The sequence below is a fragment of the Pseudophryne corroboree genome, chromosome 3, assembly GCF_028390025.1.
Source record: "Pseudophryne corroboree isolate aPseCor3 chromosome 3, aPseCor3.hap2, whole genome shotgun sequence".
Lineage (NCBI taxonomy): Eukaryota > Metazoa > Chordata > Amphibia > Anura > Myobatrachidae > Pseudophryne > Pseudophryne corroboree.
Genome location: NC_086446.1, coordinates 315,754,309 through 315,772,571, shown reverse-complemented (window position 1 = coordinate 315,772,571; position 18,263 = coordinate 315,754,309). Strand labels below are relative to the sequence as shown.

General features: G+C 46.7%; 1 protein-coding gene across 1 annotated transcript in view; it reads left to right on the top strand.

Annotated features, from left to right (window-relative positions):
- The window catches only part of NSF (N-ethylmaleimide sensitive factor, vesicle fusing ATPase), a 243,493-nt gene that overhangs the window by 59,663 nt on the left and 165,567 nt on the right, over positions 1 to 18,263 (top strand). The window contains exon 2 of the mRNA XM_063959459.1: positions 13,751 to 13,836. Within this exon, the coding sequence (XP_063815529.1) occupies positions 13,751 to 13,836 (86 nt within the window). The remainder of the gene's footprint in view (positions 1 to 13,750; positions 13,837 to 18,263) is intronic.

Below are 18,263 nucleotides of genomic sequence, written 5' to 3'. Positions count from 1 at the left end.
TTCTGAATTTGGGATGGTGTGAATAATCTCCAGTGATTCCCGCAGAGTGCATGAGTCTGGCTTTAGCATAGCGTCCTAGTTCTTGAAATACCCATTAAAATCTCCTGATGTGTTGGAGAAGCCATAATGACCTGGATTCTGTACGGCTGCAGGGACACATGAGGGGGGGGGGGGGGGAGACTGGATCTTCTCTATGATGTACAGAAAGGCAGAGAATAATTTCTGTGTGAGGAAAGGCAACAGTCACTGTTCAGAAGCAGTTTGCATTATTTATCTCCAGCATTGCTTAATACATCTAGCTGTAGAGACCTCAAGGGTAACCCTTTCTATTCCAGCGCGAGCATGCTGCACACATTAGGGTAAGCCTAAGGAGCTCATGCATGCTTTAGTTTTACAAACCAAGTTGGTAATTTTAGATTAAATTGGCAAAAAAGTACAATGTGTTGCTGCAAAAAACATTTGTGATTCTAATCGTCACCCGAACCATTAAAATGTTAGCCGATGCCCCTGGAAACGCATTTCAGATGATGGTAACATCTGGGGGGTGTGTGCTGTCTCCGTCTGACCATGTTACCTGTGCCTTATATAATCTGAATGGATGTTTTGGATTTGTCCAGAAATTGGTATGTACATGTTCCATCAAATGAGACATATCTCTCAGTTGGGCCCAATGTAGGAAACAGCACCAGGACACCGCCTATTGCAATCAACCATCAACTGTTTGGTGGGAAATGTAGCTAATTCATGTAATGGCATGGTGTCTGTGACCATGATGCCGAAGAAACTTACCAGACACACAGCTACTTCACATTAGCATATGGCCACAGGCGTGACAGTGCAGCACAAGAGTCTTTCCACAACAGGGTGATAGCTGGTAATAAGAAAGAAAAAATTAGCTTTCTCTTATGTCCTAGAGGATGCTGGGGTCCACATTAGTACCATGGGGTATAGACAGGTCCACCAGGAGCCATTGGCACTTTAAGAGTTTTAGAGTGTGGGCTGGCTTCTCCCTCTATGCCCCTCCTACTAGACTCGGTTTAGAAAATGTGCCCGGAGGAGCCGGTCACAGCTAGGGGAGCTCTCCTGAGCTTTCCTAAAGAAGTTTAGTTTAGAGTTTTTTATTTTACAGGGAGGCTGCTGGCAACAGCCTCCCTGCAGTGTGGGACTAAGGTGGGGAGCAGTGTCCGCCCTGCGGGACCTGAGCCACTGACTCCGCTGACTGGACACTGAGCTCCAGAGGGGCTGATCGGTCTCCGCCGCAGGGGAACCGCCGACCCCTAACAGAGCTGAAGCATGTGGTGAGTTAGTCACCGACCCCCCTAGCAAGCGGGGGGGCCGGTGTGAAGATGGCGGCAACAGGGGATGGAGTGCGGTATTAACTGCGCTCCTGGACGGTACCAGAGGCACACGGTGCGGCGCTGTGAGGGGCGCCCTGGGCCAGCGCCTACCCCTCACACTGGTCGGCAAGCCTGTCGGGGTCAAGGGAGTCCAGCCACCATAACTCCTCAGGCCAGTTTAAACTTCTGAAGAGCGGGAAGACAGCGCCATGAAGGGTGCGGAGTTTCTCCTCAGAGTGGACCCTGCAGCGTTCCAGCGCCATTTTCCTGCATGCAGCTCCAGATTACTGTATTACGGTACCAGGGGGTTGTAGAAGGGAGGGGAGGCTGATATGTTGACTGTGTGTCCTATTAAGGAGCACAAGTCAGCGCAGATAAGGGATTTCTCCTTGTAAAGAAAGCACTGGTGTGGGTTGGCTCCAATCTCTGTCTCTCTCTTGCCATTCTTGGGGGGGGGGAACTCTGTCTTACCCCAACCTATGTGTGTGTGGTGTGATTGGTGGTCACCTGCAGCAATGTCCAGGGATACAGTGTCATATGCTGCAGAGGATTTATCCTTCCAGGATGATCCCATTCCATGTAATCAGGCTAGCACTGGTTTAGCAAAGATTCCAGCAAGGGAACAGAGTGGTTTTCCTCTATCAAGACTTAGATTTCTCAGATTTCTGACGGTTGCCAGTAATGAATCTGCAACCCAGGTATTGCAGTCCTCTATGGCTGTGTGGCCTTTGTCAGGTACCTATGGTCACCCCTCTATATACCCCCACAAACGTGCGCTTGTGCAGGTAACACAAGACGACACGGATACCGATTCTGACACTACAGATGGTGATGGGGATGTATTGCAGGGGTCTGCATCTCTTGCAAGGGGGGTGCAGTTGTTGATAGAGGCTATCAGGGATGTGTTAAATGTTAATGATACCACACCTGAGCAGGTTGAGGAGGCTTTCTTCACTGAAAACAAGAAAGCCTCGCTAACCTTCCCTGCGTCAAAGGAGCTGAATGCTGTATTTGAAAAGGCCTGGGTGAATCCTGGAAAGAAATTTCAGATCCCTAAGAGGATTCTGGTAGCTTTTCCTTTCCCTGAGGAGGATAGGAAAAGTGGGAAATCCCGCCGATTGTTGACGCATCTGTATCCAGACTCTCAAAGAAGGTGGTTTTACCGGTAACAGGATCTACCGCCTTAAAGGAGCTGGCAGATAGGAAAATTGATAATACTCTGAAATCAGTGTACACTGCTTCAGGGGCCATATTACGTCCCACTATTGCTAGTGCATGGATTGCTAAGGCAATAGTGAAGTGGTCGGCTGACATAATGGAGGATTTGGATACGATGGATAGGGATGACGTTGCACTGTATTTGCGCAACATTCATGATTCTGCAGGTTTTATGGTAGAATCCACGAAAGACCTGGGTTCCATGGCGGTGGTAATTTCTTCCATGTCTGTTTCAGCTCGTCGGGGATTGTGGCTCCGCCAGTGGTTGGCTGACGCGAAATCCAGAAAAAGCGTGGAGTCACTGCCCTTTACAGGCCAGGCTGTATTTGGGGAAGCCCTAGACTCGTGGATATCTACCGCTACAGCGGGTAAGTCTACGTATCTTCCCTCAGCAGCACCTGCTCTGAAGAGATCCTTCTCCTCAGCTACGCAGGAGTCCTTTCGGCCCAAAAAGTCCAAAAAGGACAAGTCATCCAATACCTTCATCAGGGGAAGTAAGGTTAAATCCAAAAAGCCTGCCGCCGTAGGTTCCCAGGAACAAAAGCCTGCTTCAGGTACCACAAAGTCCTCTGCATGACGGTGGACGGGAAGGCCCGGAGGTGGGGCCTGTGGGAGCGAGACTCCGACAGTTCAGTCATGTCTGGGTATCCGGCCTGGTCCCCTGGGTGGTAGATATTGTATCTCGGGGATCGTTTTTTTAAGTCGGGCTTACCGCCCCTGTTGGAGGACAGTACAGTGCTTCAAGACGCTGTCCAAAAGCTGGTGGAGGCACAAGTCATTGTGCCGGTACCACCACAAATGCTGACAAAGGGTTATTATTCGAACCTTTTTCGTGGTACCGAAACCGGATGGTTCGGTCAGGCCCATTCTGAACCTAAAATCATTGAACCCCTTTCTAAGGGAGTTCAAGTTCAAATTGGAGTCTCTCAGGGCGGTGATATCCGGTCTGGAAGAGGGGGAATTCCTGGTATCACTGGATATCAAGGATGCGTACCTTCACATTCCGATCTGGCTGCCGCATCAGGCTTATCTCCGCTTCGCATTGCTGGACTGTCATTTTCAGTTCCAGGCCCTGCCATTCGGCCTCTCAAAAGCGCCGAGGGTGTTTACCAAGGTGATGGCGGAAATGATGATGCAGGGTGTGAACATCATTACTTATCTGGACGATCTCCTGATAAAGGCTTCTTTCAGGGAGAAGCTACTGCAGTCCATTGTTCTCACAACGCGGCTGCTCCAGAGTCACGGCTGGATTCTGAATTTTCCAAAGTCACATTTGGATTCAACCCAGAGATTGTCATTTCTGGGAATGATCCTGGATACGGAAGTGCAGCGGGTGTTTCTTCCGCGGGTCAAGGCGTTGGTGATCCAATCCATGGTCCGGGATGTCTTGAAGCCACCCCGGTTGTCTGTTCATCAATGCATTCGCCTATTGGGAAAGATGGTGGCCTCCTACGAAGCTCTCCAGTACGGAAGGTTCTATGCTCGGCCCTTCCAACTGGATCTCCTGGACAAGTGGTCGGGATCTCACCTCCACATGCATCAGAGAATTCGTCTGTCGCCAAGGGCAAGGATTTCTCTCCTCTGGCGGCTCCAATTACCTCACCTCTTAGAAGGCCGCAGGTTCAGGAATCAGGACTGAGTCCTGCTAACAACGGATGCGAGCCTCCGGGGCTGGGGAGCAGTCACTCAAGGAGTAACCTTCCAAGGACGGTGATCAAGCCTGGAAGCCGGTCTGCCCATCAACATCCTGGAACTAAGAGCCGTCTACAACGGTCTTCTTCAGGCAGCCCCTCTTTTGAGAAATTGGGCCATCCAAGTGCAGTCAGACAATGTAACAACAGTACATAAACCGACAGGGCGGAACGAAGAGCAAAGCGGCAATGTCAGAGGTGACAAGAATACTCCTCTGGACAGAAAAACACGCGTTGGCGCTGTCAGCCATCTTCATTCCGGGAGTAGACAACTGGGAAGCAGACTTCCTCAGCAGACACAATCTCCATCCAGGAGAGTGGGGACTCCATCCGGAGATTTTCAAGGAAATAACAGATCTTTGGGGATTGCCCCAAATAGATATGATGGCCTCTCGTCTCAACAAAAAGCTTCGGCGTTATTGTTCCAGGTCGAGGGACCCACAAGCAGTGGCAGTGGACACCCTGGTGTCTCCGTGGGTGTTCCAGTCAGTGTACATGTTTCCACCACTCCCACTCATTTTAAGAATCCTAAAGCTCATAAGGAGAACAAGGGTTCAAGCGATCCTCATTGCCTCAGACTGGCCAAGAAGGGCTTGGTACGCGGACCTTCTGAATCTACTGCAAGAAGAGCCGAGACCTCTTCCTCTTCGGGAGGACCTGCTGAAGCAGGGGCCGTTCGCCTATCAAGACTTACCGCGGCTACGTTTGACGGCATGTAGGTTGAGCGCCTGATTCTTGCTCGGAAAGGGCATTCCGAAGAAGGTTATTCCTACCTTCATACAGGCTAGGAAAGGGGTAACGTCTAAACATTACCATTGTATTTGGAAGAAATATGTCTCTTGGTGTGAGTCCAAGAAGTTTCCTATGGTGGGGTTTCAACTGGGACGTTTCCTCCTCTTCCTGCAAGCAGGAGTGGATATGGGTCTGAGGTTGGGATCTGTGAAGGTCCAGATTTCAGCCCTATGTATTTTCTTTCAGAAACAATTGGCTTCCCTCCCTGAAGTTCAGACCTTTATGAAGGGAGTTCTGCATTTCCAACCTCCCTTTGTACCGCCTACGGCACCTTGGGACCTTAACGTGGTGTTGCAGTTCCTCCAGTCGGATTGGTTTGGTTTGAGCCTCTACAGGAGGCAGAGGTCAAATTTCTTACATGGAACGTGGTCATTTTGTTGGCCTTAGCTTCTGTTAGACGTGTGTCCGAGCTGGGGGCTTTATCCTGTAAAAGCCCTTACTTGATCTTCCACGAAGATAGAGCTGAGCTCCGGACACACCAGCGGTTTCTACCGAAGGTTGTGTCGGCATTTCATATCAACCAACCTATTGTGGGGCCAGTGGCTACTGACTCCTCAATTACATCAAAGTGCTTGGATGTCTTAAGGGCTCTGAAGATATATGTGAAGAGAACTTCTCATCACAGGAAGTCGGACTCTCTGTTTGTCCTATATGATCCCAAGAAAATTGGATGTCCTGCTTCTAAGCAGACAATCTCTCGCTGGATCAGGTTCATTATCCAGCACGCTTATTCTACGTCAGGACAGCCGTGTCCAAAATCGGTTAAGGCCCACTCTACTCGTAAGGTGGGGTCTTCCTGGGCGGCTGCCCGGGGTGTCTCGGCAGTGCAACTTTGCCGAGCTGCAACTTGGTCTGGGTCGAACACGTTTGCAAAGTTTTACAAGTTCGATACTTTAGCCTCTGATGATCTGAAGTTCAGTCAATCAGTTCTGCAGGAGCCTCCACGCTCTCCCTCCCTTTCTGGGAGCTTTGGTACATCCCCATGGTACTAATGTGGACCCCAGCATCCTCTAGGACGTAAGAGAAAATAGGATTTTGGTTACCTACCGGTAAATCCTTTTCTCGTAGTCCGTAGAGGATGCTGGGTGCCCACCCAGCGCTTCATTTATTCCTGCACTGTTACTTGGTTTTAAAGTATTGTTGGTTCAGCTGTTGCTGTTCCTGGTTTAAAGTTTGGTTAGCTTGGCTTTCCTCTAGTTTGGGTATGCTGGTTCGGAATCTCACCACTATCTTTTCTATCCTTCTCTCAAAGTATGTCCGTCTCCTCGGGCACAGTTTCTAGACTGAGTCTGGTAGGAGGGGCATAGAGGGAGGAGCCAGCCCACACAATCAAATTCTTAGAGTGCCCATGGTTCCTAGTGGACCTGTCTATACCCCATGGTACTAATGTGGACCCCAGTATCCTCTACGGACTACGAGAATGGATTTACCGGTAGGTAATTAAAATTGTATTATATTTAATTGTAATGGATATTAAAAGTAGTGAGTCTAGAGGTAGCGCAAGTGCGGCATATAGCCATACTTAAGTCACAAGGGGACTTGCGGGTAATTTAATTCACCCCTAAAATTCCTTGACACACACACACACACACACACACACACACACACACACACACACACACACACACACACACACACACACACACACACACACACACACACACACACACCAATTTTGGTAGGAACCAATTACACTACTAGTATGTAAATATATTTGTGTTCCAAGGGGTATATTTACTAAGGGTTGATTTTCATAAATTTTTATCTGTTTCTAAAGCGATGTTGTGATTCAGTGGCTATAACACACATTTTCTAACAATTTTTTATATTAATTTTTTAATAATATTAAATGTGTGTTTAGCCCCTGAAACATAACATCGATTTATATCACTTTTCATTGATGAAAATGGACCTTAAGTCAATATACCCTAAGGCTTTTCCTACTATCTATGTGTTCTTGAGCAGCAGGAATATCATGCTGGCTCATCTTGCTGCTTTGACTACACATTTAGGCGGTCTACAATTGGCTACTGATGCCCCATTGGCTCAGTGAAAGATTGCTTTTGTGATTACTGGAGCCATATGCTATGGTCAGAAGGTGACCACACACAGGCAAATAGGGTCATCTTTCAATTACATTTAGTAGTCTACTGATAATGATTAATTACTGTACAATGGGCCTTATTCAAAGTGGTTAGCAAACTAAAAAAGCACACTAATGGGCAAAACCATGTTGTATTGCAGGTGGGGTAGATGTAACATGTGCAGAGATTTCGATTTTGGAGGGGTGTGTTCAAACTGAAATCTAAATTGCAGTGTAAAAATAAAGCAGCCAGTATTTACTCTGCACAGAAACCATATAACCCACCCAAATCTAACACTCTGCACATGTTACATCTACCCCACCTGCAGTGCAACATGGCTTTGCCCATTAGTGTGCTTGTTTTGGTTTTCTAACCAACCTGAATAACCGCCAAAGTGTTGCCAATCCCACAAATGCAGGACAGACTTTTTCATGTTTTTATTCTTTCCATTGAGGCCCAAAGTCCGACAATACAGAAATTTAAATTCACTTGAATGTTCTATGAAACTATGTGGCCAAAGCTACAGGGGCAGCCCCAGCCCTACCAGTTCCAGACCCAGGGTGGGCCACACAGTTTGCGCACACCACTGTTGTTTTTGGGGTCTTTTCATGAAGCAATGAAAAGTGTGGAGAACTTGTCCCATGGCAAGCAATTAGTTTTGAGGTGACATTTATAAAGTGCATTCTATAAAATTATACATAGCAGCTGATTGGTTGCCATGGGCAACTTCTCCACTGGCTCACTTCTCCACACTTTTCACTGCTTCATGAATAGACCCCTTTGTGAGGTAGCAGCACTTCACTTCTTTTTGTAAATTCAGGCTTTTTTGGAAGCTATTTGTGGTACAATCTCAGAACAGTTTACTCAAATGTGGACATCGGGGAGAATTCAGTTAAACGTGATACTGAATTGCCTCGGGATGAGTTCCTGAAACTGTTCAATTAGCCGCGTCACGGCCAGCCCTTAAATCAGGAGATGCAGGTTACCGTGCCTAAAGAATGGCGTTTAGTTGCGCCAGTTTTGTCAGATTCTCTAGTCACGCATTTACAGCGCAGCTAATTTATACCCCTTTCAGACCGCCACCTCTGAACACGGGTTATTGGCGCATGAACGCGCATAGAGTAACCCGGTATTTCAACCCTTGTCGTGAGCATGGTTGAACACGTCTTCAACACGGCTCACTGTGCAGTGTGAATGGGAGCCAGGTCGATGCAACCCGTTTCCCGTTCACTCTCTGTGTACGGGCGGCGTTTGGTGATCATGTGATCTGGATTAAGAGAGATGCAAAAGCACTAAGAACACTGATAGTAAAAATAATTTAAATAAACCCTCACAATTAACATGGAGTATAATTGAAGTTCTTAGCACACATTAGCGCAAATGTGCGGGCCCATGTACCGCAGCCAGGTGACTTCATCACATGGGTCCCTAACATTCCTAATACTGTCACATTCTATACATTTATTCAGGACTTACCTCTAAATAGGGCCTTATCAATGTGTGATCTGAAATGCAGGAACCCAGCTAATTAAAACACCTGAGGGTGAATGGGAGGAGTGCCAATACCAGAGGAAGGAAGCCTTGCCTTCCAGTGTACAATATATACACAAATATAGTGGAAAAAGGGGGGGACCTAGACTGTACACCCCATCACTAAAGATATCAAGAGGTGCTATCACGCTGAGGCTTCTAATACTATGCTGGAGGAAGAAAGATGCACACTGAAGCCTCAGCATGATAGCACCTCTTGATATCTTTAGTGATGGGGTGTACAGTCCAGGCACCCCCCCCCCCCTTTTCCAATCATGTGAACTCCAAGCGCCGCCCCCACCGCGTCACCAATATACCGGGTTGCAGTCAGCGCGACGGAAAGCCTGAGGCGGGTCGCACGCTGGGAACTCCCATGTCAGGCTCCCGAGTGCGACCCGCCTCAGGCAGTCTGAAAGGGGTATTAATAGATCCAGGCACTCTTTCCTGTCGCTGTGCAATAGCGCATTAATTGAATTCCCCCCATTATTCTCCAAATGTATTCGTGTAAGTTAAAAATTTGCTTTATTCTGCTAGGTAATGTATGATAGCCGGGTGTACTGCATACTGTAACCTAGATTTTCTTTCTTTTTTTCTTTCTTTTTTTACAAGGGTCAAAAATCCCTTTTTTTTTTCCCCTTTGCTTTGAAACGGCAAAAAACCAGCTCTGCACACGTAGATATCTTATCCTGCGTCAGCACCATAGCATTTATCTTCTGAAATACGCTATTTTGCAGTGAACTATTTTACAGGTTTTCCTCTTAAATTTGGGGAAATATGGATGCACTAAAGATTGGCATGTGATGCTGACACAGGCCTCTTAAGTGGCGAGACAGAGGTGGTGTCCAGTTTGACAAGCTTATGCTCTTAATCAGTCATCTGATTACAGAAATGTATCTAAAGCCGTAGGGATTTCTATCTGTATCTGACAAGTAGATGATATGACCTGTATTATTTTCTGGTGGTGACCTTAAGTTAACCTTTTAAGCACATAACTCCTACTGCCATGTTACATTGCTACTGTGCAACTATTATTATCGGTGATCAATTTGTGTTTAGTACTTGTATTTCGTATACAAAGTATTCAGACATAATCCTGCTGCTGAAAGGCCGCAGATGACATAGGGTCTTTGGCTTTACAGCAGGTAGCAAAAGGACAGATAGATGACTAGGGACCTGACCGCTCCATCTGTTGCCACTATCATTAATCTCCTCATCCTGTCCACAGCTATGGTTACACTTATTTCACCTTCTTCCTGGCTTTACAAGGATGGGAAAAAAAAATAGCTGTAAATTAATCAATAGCTCATTGAGCAAACTGCATGGTTGTGCAAAATCCTGTACCAGTTATTATGCTAAATACACCATTGCTGTAAGCAGCTTCCTAGCTGCACTGAGCCTTCTGTGTGTCCTAGCACCCACTGGCAGATGGAGAAAAGTCATTCATGCTGCACTACTGAAGCCCACAGAGGACAGCAAGCTGATGTAATGGGGGCTGTCGCACATAGAGGAGTCAGTGCAACAGCTTCTTGTGATGCTAGAGAATAGGTAAGCGCTGCATACACTTTACCTAGTCTATCTAGCAAATGATTACACATAGAATGGGGCTAGGTTTGTAAACTCAACCCTGATCTTCCGATCTGCGTCAGAACGACATATTGTCCGATGAATCGCCTAGTGTGTATGCGGTTCAAATTAATTAACTACTTAACTGGCATGGTCACATCACATGCGACCACACCAACCCACTGTGTCCCCCAGTTTTTGACGAGGAGATCCATTTTGCAGATGTGCATTATATATTTAAATATAAAAAAAATGCTTTTAAACTGTATAAAATATTTTTTTTAAAATACAACTATATGAACAGTTTTGAAGGGAAAACTTGTCAGTTAAGTGGTTAATGAAGAAATATCAGCGCTAAAGAGTAAGCATGGGAAAAAAATCTGTTACTATTTGCATTTATTTACTTTAAAAAACAAAATAGATATGACTCTGTATCTGCCAAGTATGTAGGTCCATTTATACCCCTTTCACCCTTCCAATGCCGGATCCTACCCGGAAATTGGAAACTGGTCCTTCCCAGGTGGGATCCGGCATTGGCAGCTGCTGCAGGCTTTCCCGTCCCCAATATGCCGGGCGGGTTGCCGTGGGGGGGGGGGTTTTGGTGTGTGGAGGCGGCGCTGGGAGATGAGCTCATCTCCGCGCCGCCTCTCTTTATCTAGTAAACGGGTCCCGGGTCGCATCAACCAGGGAGCCCGTTTACGCAGCCACTGACCCGGTATTCAGCCCGGGTATAACACTGCTTTATACCCGGGTTGAATTGCCGGGTCAGGCGACCCGGTATTTCGGCTAGGCCCCTTTCACACCGCACGCCGACCCGTGTCGACCCGGCAATATGCCGGGTTGATACCGGGTTATTTGTGGGCATTCACAGTGCAAATTCACCCAAGAGTCGCTCCATAAAATCAGATGTAGGCCATGAATAACCAGTTTTGGGTGGGGTGGTGTATGTATGTATGTATGTGTGTGTATATATATATATATATATATATATATATATATATATATATATATATATATATATATATATATATATTATAATAATCTGTTAGAAAGTTAAGGCACTTTAAATTTTCTTTTATACTTTAGCAAATCATTTCACCACATCTTTGTTCATATTTGGAGATGAGAACGTATAAGAGATAGCTGCTGTATGTCATGGTTGTGTTCATGAATTTTTTAGGGCTTTATTTCAGGATGTTGTAGGAAGAGGAGTTAATCAATTTTTGCATAGCACAAGATAAGAAAGAAGGGATTCCGCACCAGATCTAGTTTACTTGCTAACACATATAAGAATTACAGAAACTCCGAACATCTAGTTTCGTAACTCTCTAATACTGGGAATAAAGTAAAAATAACAAAAGCTTGTAATGCTCCCAGGAGTTCTAGGGGTGGATTAAATTATGTGCAATACTCTCGCTCGCGCAAGTAAGTGCGGCTATATGCAACACTTACGATACCTGCGAACTGGGCAGTTTTTGGTAAGTGCTAATCCAGGTCAAGAGGGGCATGAGTTGAAGTTCTGGCAATGGCGTCCTTCGTGGGTTATTGAATTGACCTTATAGAGTATCCAATGGAATAACCAAAAAAGGGAAAGAAAACTCCTTTGTGGGGCACTCTTTATACAAAATGTGTTAAAACTGACTTATCTGGCATCATTAAAATTTGACATTGTTGAAGTTGTCTAGTCAGTAGACCACTCCGTGACTTGTCAGCGACAGTCCCAGTTTCTCGGAATTTGGAAATTAGGCACCTGACAGTGTTATGTGAAATTGGAGCTCTCTCTGGGTGCCGGTTGTTAAAATCTGCAGCTATGACATGGAAACTTCGTACTCCAGACATCAAAATGACCTCAATTCTCTCCTATTTTATTGTGAAAGCCATCTTCAGTTATCTATAACAAAATAAGTGTTGTAACTTTTGAACTATAACTGCTATCTGTTTGCAGCAATAAACTTTTCAGCAAATTCTGATGTTGTTTGACATGTTACACGACCCCCTTTCCTTTTGAAAAACTGACTTAGATTCAAGATGGCACCCGTGTTCGGTATATAACCTAAAAGATAGCCCACCTCACCCATACCTTACTGGAGTATTCAGTTTTCCTAATTTTGAAACAAAAGGGTGTACTGTGACTTTTGAATTACCCTGTATATGTATATCAGAATCACTTTATTGCCAAGTATACCAGTGCACAATACACAAGGAATTTGTTTCCGATAGCCACCGCACTCAGTATACATACATAACAAGACCAAAACACACACGTGGAATAGCAGCATGATAGGTACGTAGATACATGTGCCAGGTTGAATTGCAAATGGAATGGGCTAGGTGCCCATCAAATTTATTAGGGTAGTTGCTTGGGGAAAAAAAGTGTTCCTGTGTCTGGTGGTTCTCACCAGTTTTGAGCCATACCGCCTCCCTGACGGCAGCCTTCTGAACATGTCATGAGCAGGGTGGGAGTGATCACCGATGATCCTTTTCCGCCCGCTTAGTAGCCCTTGTCCAATATAAATCCTCAATTGCCGGGAGATTTGTCCCTATGACTTTTTTCCGCTGCACCCACTATTCGCTGTAGTCTGTTCCTGTGATGAGTTGAGGCCGAGCCAAACCACACCATTATCGAGGTGCAGATAACGGATTGAATAATAGCTGAGTAGAAGAGCACCAGCAGTTACTGTGGCAGTTTGAACTTCCTAAGTTGGCGTAAGAAGTACAGCCTCTGCTGGGCTTTCTTCACAATGCTGTCGATGTTGGCCTTCCACTTCAGATCCCTAGCAATCGTGGAGCCTAAAAATCTAAAGGATTCGACTACCGCTACTGTGCTGCCCGCAACTGTTATATAAATAATAGTGCCACAAGGGTTCCACAGCGCCCAGGTACAGCGTACATAAATAAACAGAACAAGAAAACAGTGACTAACAGTTCAAGACAATATAGTGCAGGGTATATAAACATTGCTGCATCAGCAGACGACACTGAAATAAGTATCAGGGAGGCAGAAAACCGAGGGATTTGGTGCCGTTGAAGGGCGTATTGAATGGTTTAAGAAAAAGAAGGAAAAGCACATGAGAGAAGAGGGCCATGCTCCTGAGAGCTTACATTCTAAAGGTTTCTGTTTCTTCCTAGGCGCTAATGTCTTTTGACTAAAGTAAGTTACTTCATGACCATATGAGTACCAAGCTGTCTGCTAAAAGGCATAGACAGTAGCTTTATTAAAATTCTGCCATATTCAGTCCTCTCAGGGCCTGTAAATTATAATGTATATGCATGTGTTTTCACGATTCCAGTAACCCTTCTGATAGGACTTTTCCTGTGTGTTGAAGCTTTGCAAGATTACAAAGTCGTTGCAGTAATGATCAATCAGGACTAGAATAGGAAATATGATAAACATGTTGAGAAGAAAAAAAAACAGAGAACAATATTCCCTGTGCCAATGGTTTATTTTACCTGTCTCCAGAGTATACATTGCACATAGATAATTATTATCATCTTCTTGTTATGTTATATTTAACAATATCTCTGTTCCCTACAGTCTATGCAAGCAGCAAGATGTCCTACTGATGAGCTTTCTCTGTCCAACTGTGCTGTTGTGAATGAAAAGGATTTTCAGTCCGGACAGTAAGTACCTGAATGTTTTGCTTCCCCCCCACCTTCCTTCCATTGTGGGAAACTGCGTAATAGAGCTTATTTCTCTATCGTCCTAAGTGGATGCTGGGGTTCCTGAAAGGACCATGGGGAATAGCGGCTCCGCAGGAGACAGGGCACAAAAGTAAAGCTTTTACAGGTCAGGTGGTGTGTACTGGCTCCTCCCCCTATGACCCTCCTCCAGACTCCAGTTAGATTTTTGTGCCCGGCCGAGAAGGGTGCAATTCTAGGTGGCTCTCATAAAGAGCTGCTTAGAGAGTTTAGCTTAGGTTTTTTATTTTACAGTGATTCCTGCTGGCAACAGGATCACTGCAACGAGGGACAGAGGGGAGAAGAAGTGAACTCACCTGCGTGCAGGATGGATTGGCTTCTTGGCTACTGGACATGAAGCTCCAGAGGGACGATCACAGGTACAGCCTGGATGGTCACCGGAGCCACGCCGCCGGCCCCCTCACAGATGCTGAAGCAAGAAGAGGTCCAGAATCGGCGGCTGAAGACTCCTGCAGTCTTCTTAAGGTAGCGCACAGCACTGCAGCTGTGCGCCATTTTCCTCTCAGCACACTTCACACGGCAGTCACTGAGGGTGCAGGGCGCTGGGGGGGGGGCGCCCTGGGAGGCAAATGAAAACCTTTAAAAAGGCTAAAAATACCTCACATATAGCCCCAGAGGCTATATGGAGATATTTACCCCTGCCTAAATGTACTAAATAGCGGGAGACGAGCCCGCCGAAAAAGGGGCGGGGCCTATCTCCTCAGCACACGGCGCCATTTTCTGTCACAGCTCCGCTGGTCAGGAAGGCTCCCAGGTCTCTCCCCTGCACTGCACTACAGAAACAGGGTATAACAGAGAGGGGGGGCAAAATAAATGGCAATATATTAATATAAAAGCAGCTATAAGGGAGCACTTAATCATAAGGCTATCCCTGTCATATATAGCGCTTTTTGGTGTGTGCTGGCAGACTCTCCCTCTGTCTCCCCAAAGGGCTAGTGGGTCCTGTCTTCGTATAGAGCATTCCCTGTGTGTCTGCTGTGTGTCGGTACGTGTGTGTCGACATGTATGAGGACGTTATTGGTGTGGAGGCGGAGCAATTGCCAAATATGAGGATGTCACCTCCTAGGGGGTCGACACCAGAATGGATGCCTTTATTTGTGGAATTACGGGATAGCGTCAACTCGCTTAAGCAGTCGTTTGCCGACATGAGGCGGCCGGACACTCAATTAGTGCCTGTCCAGGCGCCTCAAACACCGTCAGGGGCTGTAAAACGCCCCTTGCCTCAGTCGGTCGACACAGACCCAGACACAGGCACTGATTCCGGTGGTGAAGGTGACGAATCAACCGTATTTTCCAGTAGGGCCACACGTTATATGATTTTGGCAATAAAGGAGATGTTACATTTAGCTGATACTACAGGTACCACTAAACAGGGTATTATGTGGGGTGTGAAAAAACTACCAGTAGTTTTTACCGAATCAGAAGAATTAAATGACGTGTGTGATGAAGCGTGGGGTGCCCCGATAAAAAACTGCTAATTTCAAAGAAGTTATTGGCTTTATACCCTTTCCCGCCAGAGGTTAGGGAGCGCTGGGAAACACCTCCTAGGGTGGACAAAGCGCTAACACGCTTATCAAAACAAGTGGCGTTACCCTCTCCTGAGACGGCCGCACTTAAAGATCCATCAGATAGGAGGATGGAAAATATCCAAAAAGGTATATACACACATGCAGGTGTTATACTACGACCAGCTATTGCGACTGCCTGGATGTGCAGTGCTGGGGTAGTTTGGTCAGAGTCCCTGATCGAAAATATTGATACCCTGGACAGGGACAATATTTTACTGTCGTTAGAACAAATAAAGGATGCATTTCTTTATATGCGTGATGCACAGAGAGATATCTGCACACTGGCATCACGGGTAAGTGCTATGTCCATTTCGGCCAGAAGAGCTTTATGGACACGACAGTGGACAGGCGATGCGTAGAGGAGTTATTTGGGGTCGGTCTATCGGATTTGGTGGCCACGGCTACGGCCGGGAAATCCACCTTTCTACCTCAAGTCACTCCCCAACAGAAAAAGGCACCGACCTTTCAACCGCAGCCCTTTCGTTCCTTTAAAAATAAGAGAGCAAAGGGCTATTCATATCTGCCACGAGGCAGAGGACGAGGGAAGAGACAGCAACAGGCAGCTCCTTCCCAGGAACGGAAGCCCTCCCCGGCTTCTACAAAAGCCTCAGCATGACGCTGGGGCTTCGCAAGCGGACTCGGGGGCGGTAGGCGGTCGTCTCAAGAATTACAGCGCGCAGTGGGCTCACTCGCAGGTAAATCCCTGGATCCTGCAGATAATATCTCAGGGGTACAGGTTGAAATTAGAGACAGAGCCACCTCGCCGTTTCCTGAAGTCTGCTTTACCAACGTCCCCCTCAGAAAGGGAGACGGTTTTGGAAGCCATTCACAAGCTGTATTCTCAGCAGGTGATAGTCAAGGTACCTCTTCTACAACAAGGGAAGGGGTATTATTCCACTCTTTTTGTGGTACCGAAGCCGGATGGCTCGGTAAGGCCTATTCTAAATCTGAAGTCCTTGAACCTGTACATAAAGAAGTTCAAGTTCAAGATGGAGTCACTCAGAGCAGTGATAGCGAACCTGGAAGAAGGGGACTTTATGGTATCCTTGGACATCAAGGATGCGTATCTCCACGTTCCAATTACCCCTCACACCAGGGGTACCTCAGGTTCGTTGTACAAAACTGTCACTATCAGTTTCAGACGCTGCCGTTTGGTTTGTCCACGGCACCTCGGGTCTTTACAAAGGTAATGGCCGAGATAATATTTCTTCTTCGAAGAAAAGGCGTATTAATTATCCCATACTTGGACGATCTCCTAATAAGGGCAAGGTCCAGAGAACAGCTAGAGATGGGTTTAGCACTATCTCAAGAGGTGCTAAAGCAGCACGGATGGATTCTGAATATTCCAAAATCCCAATTAATGCCGACAACTCGTCTGCTGTTCCTGGGGATGATTCTGGACACAGTTCAGAAAAAGGTTTTTCTTCCCGAAGAAAAAGCCAAGGAGTTATCTGACCTGGTCAGGAACCTCCTAAAACCAGGAAAGGTGTCTGTACATCAATGCACAAGAGTCCTGGGAAAAAATGGTAGCTTCTTACGAAGCAATCCCTTTCGGCAGATTCCATGCAAAGGGATCTGTTGGACAAATGGTCAGGGTCGCATCTTCAGATGCACCTGCGGATAACCCTGTCGCCGAGGACAAGGGTATCCCTTCTGTGGTGGTTGCAGGAGGCTCATCTATTGGAGGGCCGCAGATTCGGCATGCAGGATTGGATCCTGGTGACCACGGATGCCAGCCTGAGAGGCTGGGGAGCAGTCACACAGGGAAGAAATTTCCAGGGAGTGTGGTCGAGCCTGAAAAAGTCTCTTCACATAAGCATTCTGGAACTAAGAGCAATCTACAATGCTCTAAGCCAGGCGGAACCTCTGCTTCAAGGAAGACCGGTGTTGATCCAGTCGGACAACATCACGGCAGTCGCCCATGTAAACAGACAGGGCGGCACAAGAAGCAGGAGGGCAATGGCAGAAGCTGCCAGGATCCTTCGCTGGGCGGAGAATCACGTGATAGCACTGTCAGCAGTATTCATCCCGGGCGTGGACAACTGGGAAGCAGACTTCCTCAGCAGACACGACCTTCACCCGGGAGAGTGGGGACTTCATCCAGAAGTTTTCCACATGCTATTAAACCGTTGGGTAAAACCAATGGTGGACATGATGGCGTCTCGCCTCAACAAAACACTGGACAGGTATTGCGCCAGGTCAAGAGATCCGCAGGCAATAGCTGTGGACGCGCTGGTAACACCTTGGGTGTACCAGTCGGTATATGTGTTTCCTCCTCTGCCTCTCATACCAAAGGTATTGAGGATTATACGGCAAAGAGGAGTAAGACTAGTGGCTCCGGATTGGCCAAGAAGGACTTGGTACCCGGAACTTCAAGAGATGGTCACGGACGATCCGTGGCCTCTACTTCTGAGAAGGGACCTGCTTCAGCAGGGTCCTTGTCTTTTTCAAGACTTACCGCGGCTGCGTTTGACGGCATGGCGTTTGAATGCCAGATCCTAAAAGGAAAAGGCATTCCGGAAGAAGTCATTCCTACCTTGATAAAGGCAAGGAAGGAAGTCACCGCGAAGCATTATCGCCGTATTTGGCGAAAATATGTTGCGTGGTGCGAGCAGCGGAGTGCTCCGATGGAGGAATTTCAACTGGGTCGTTTTCCTACATTTCCTGCAATCAGGATTGTCTATGGGTCTCAAATTGGGATCTATTAAGGTTCAAATTTCGGCCCTATCAATATTCTTCCAAAAAGAATTGGCCTCAGTCCCTGAGGTCCAGATTTTTATC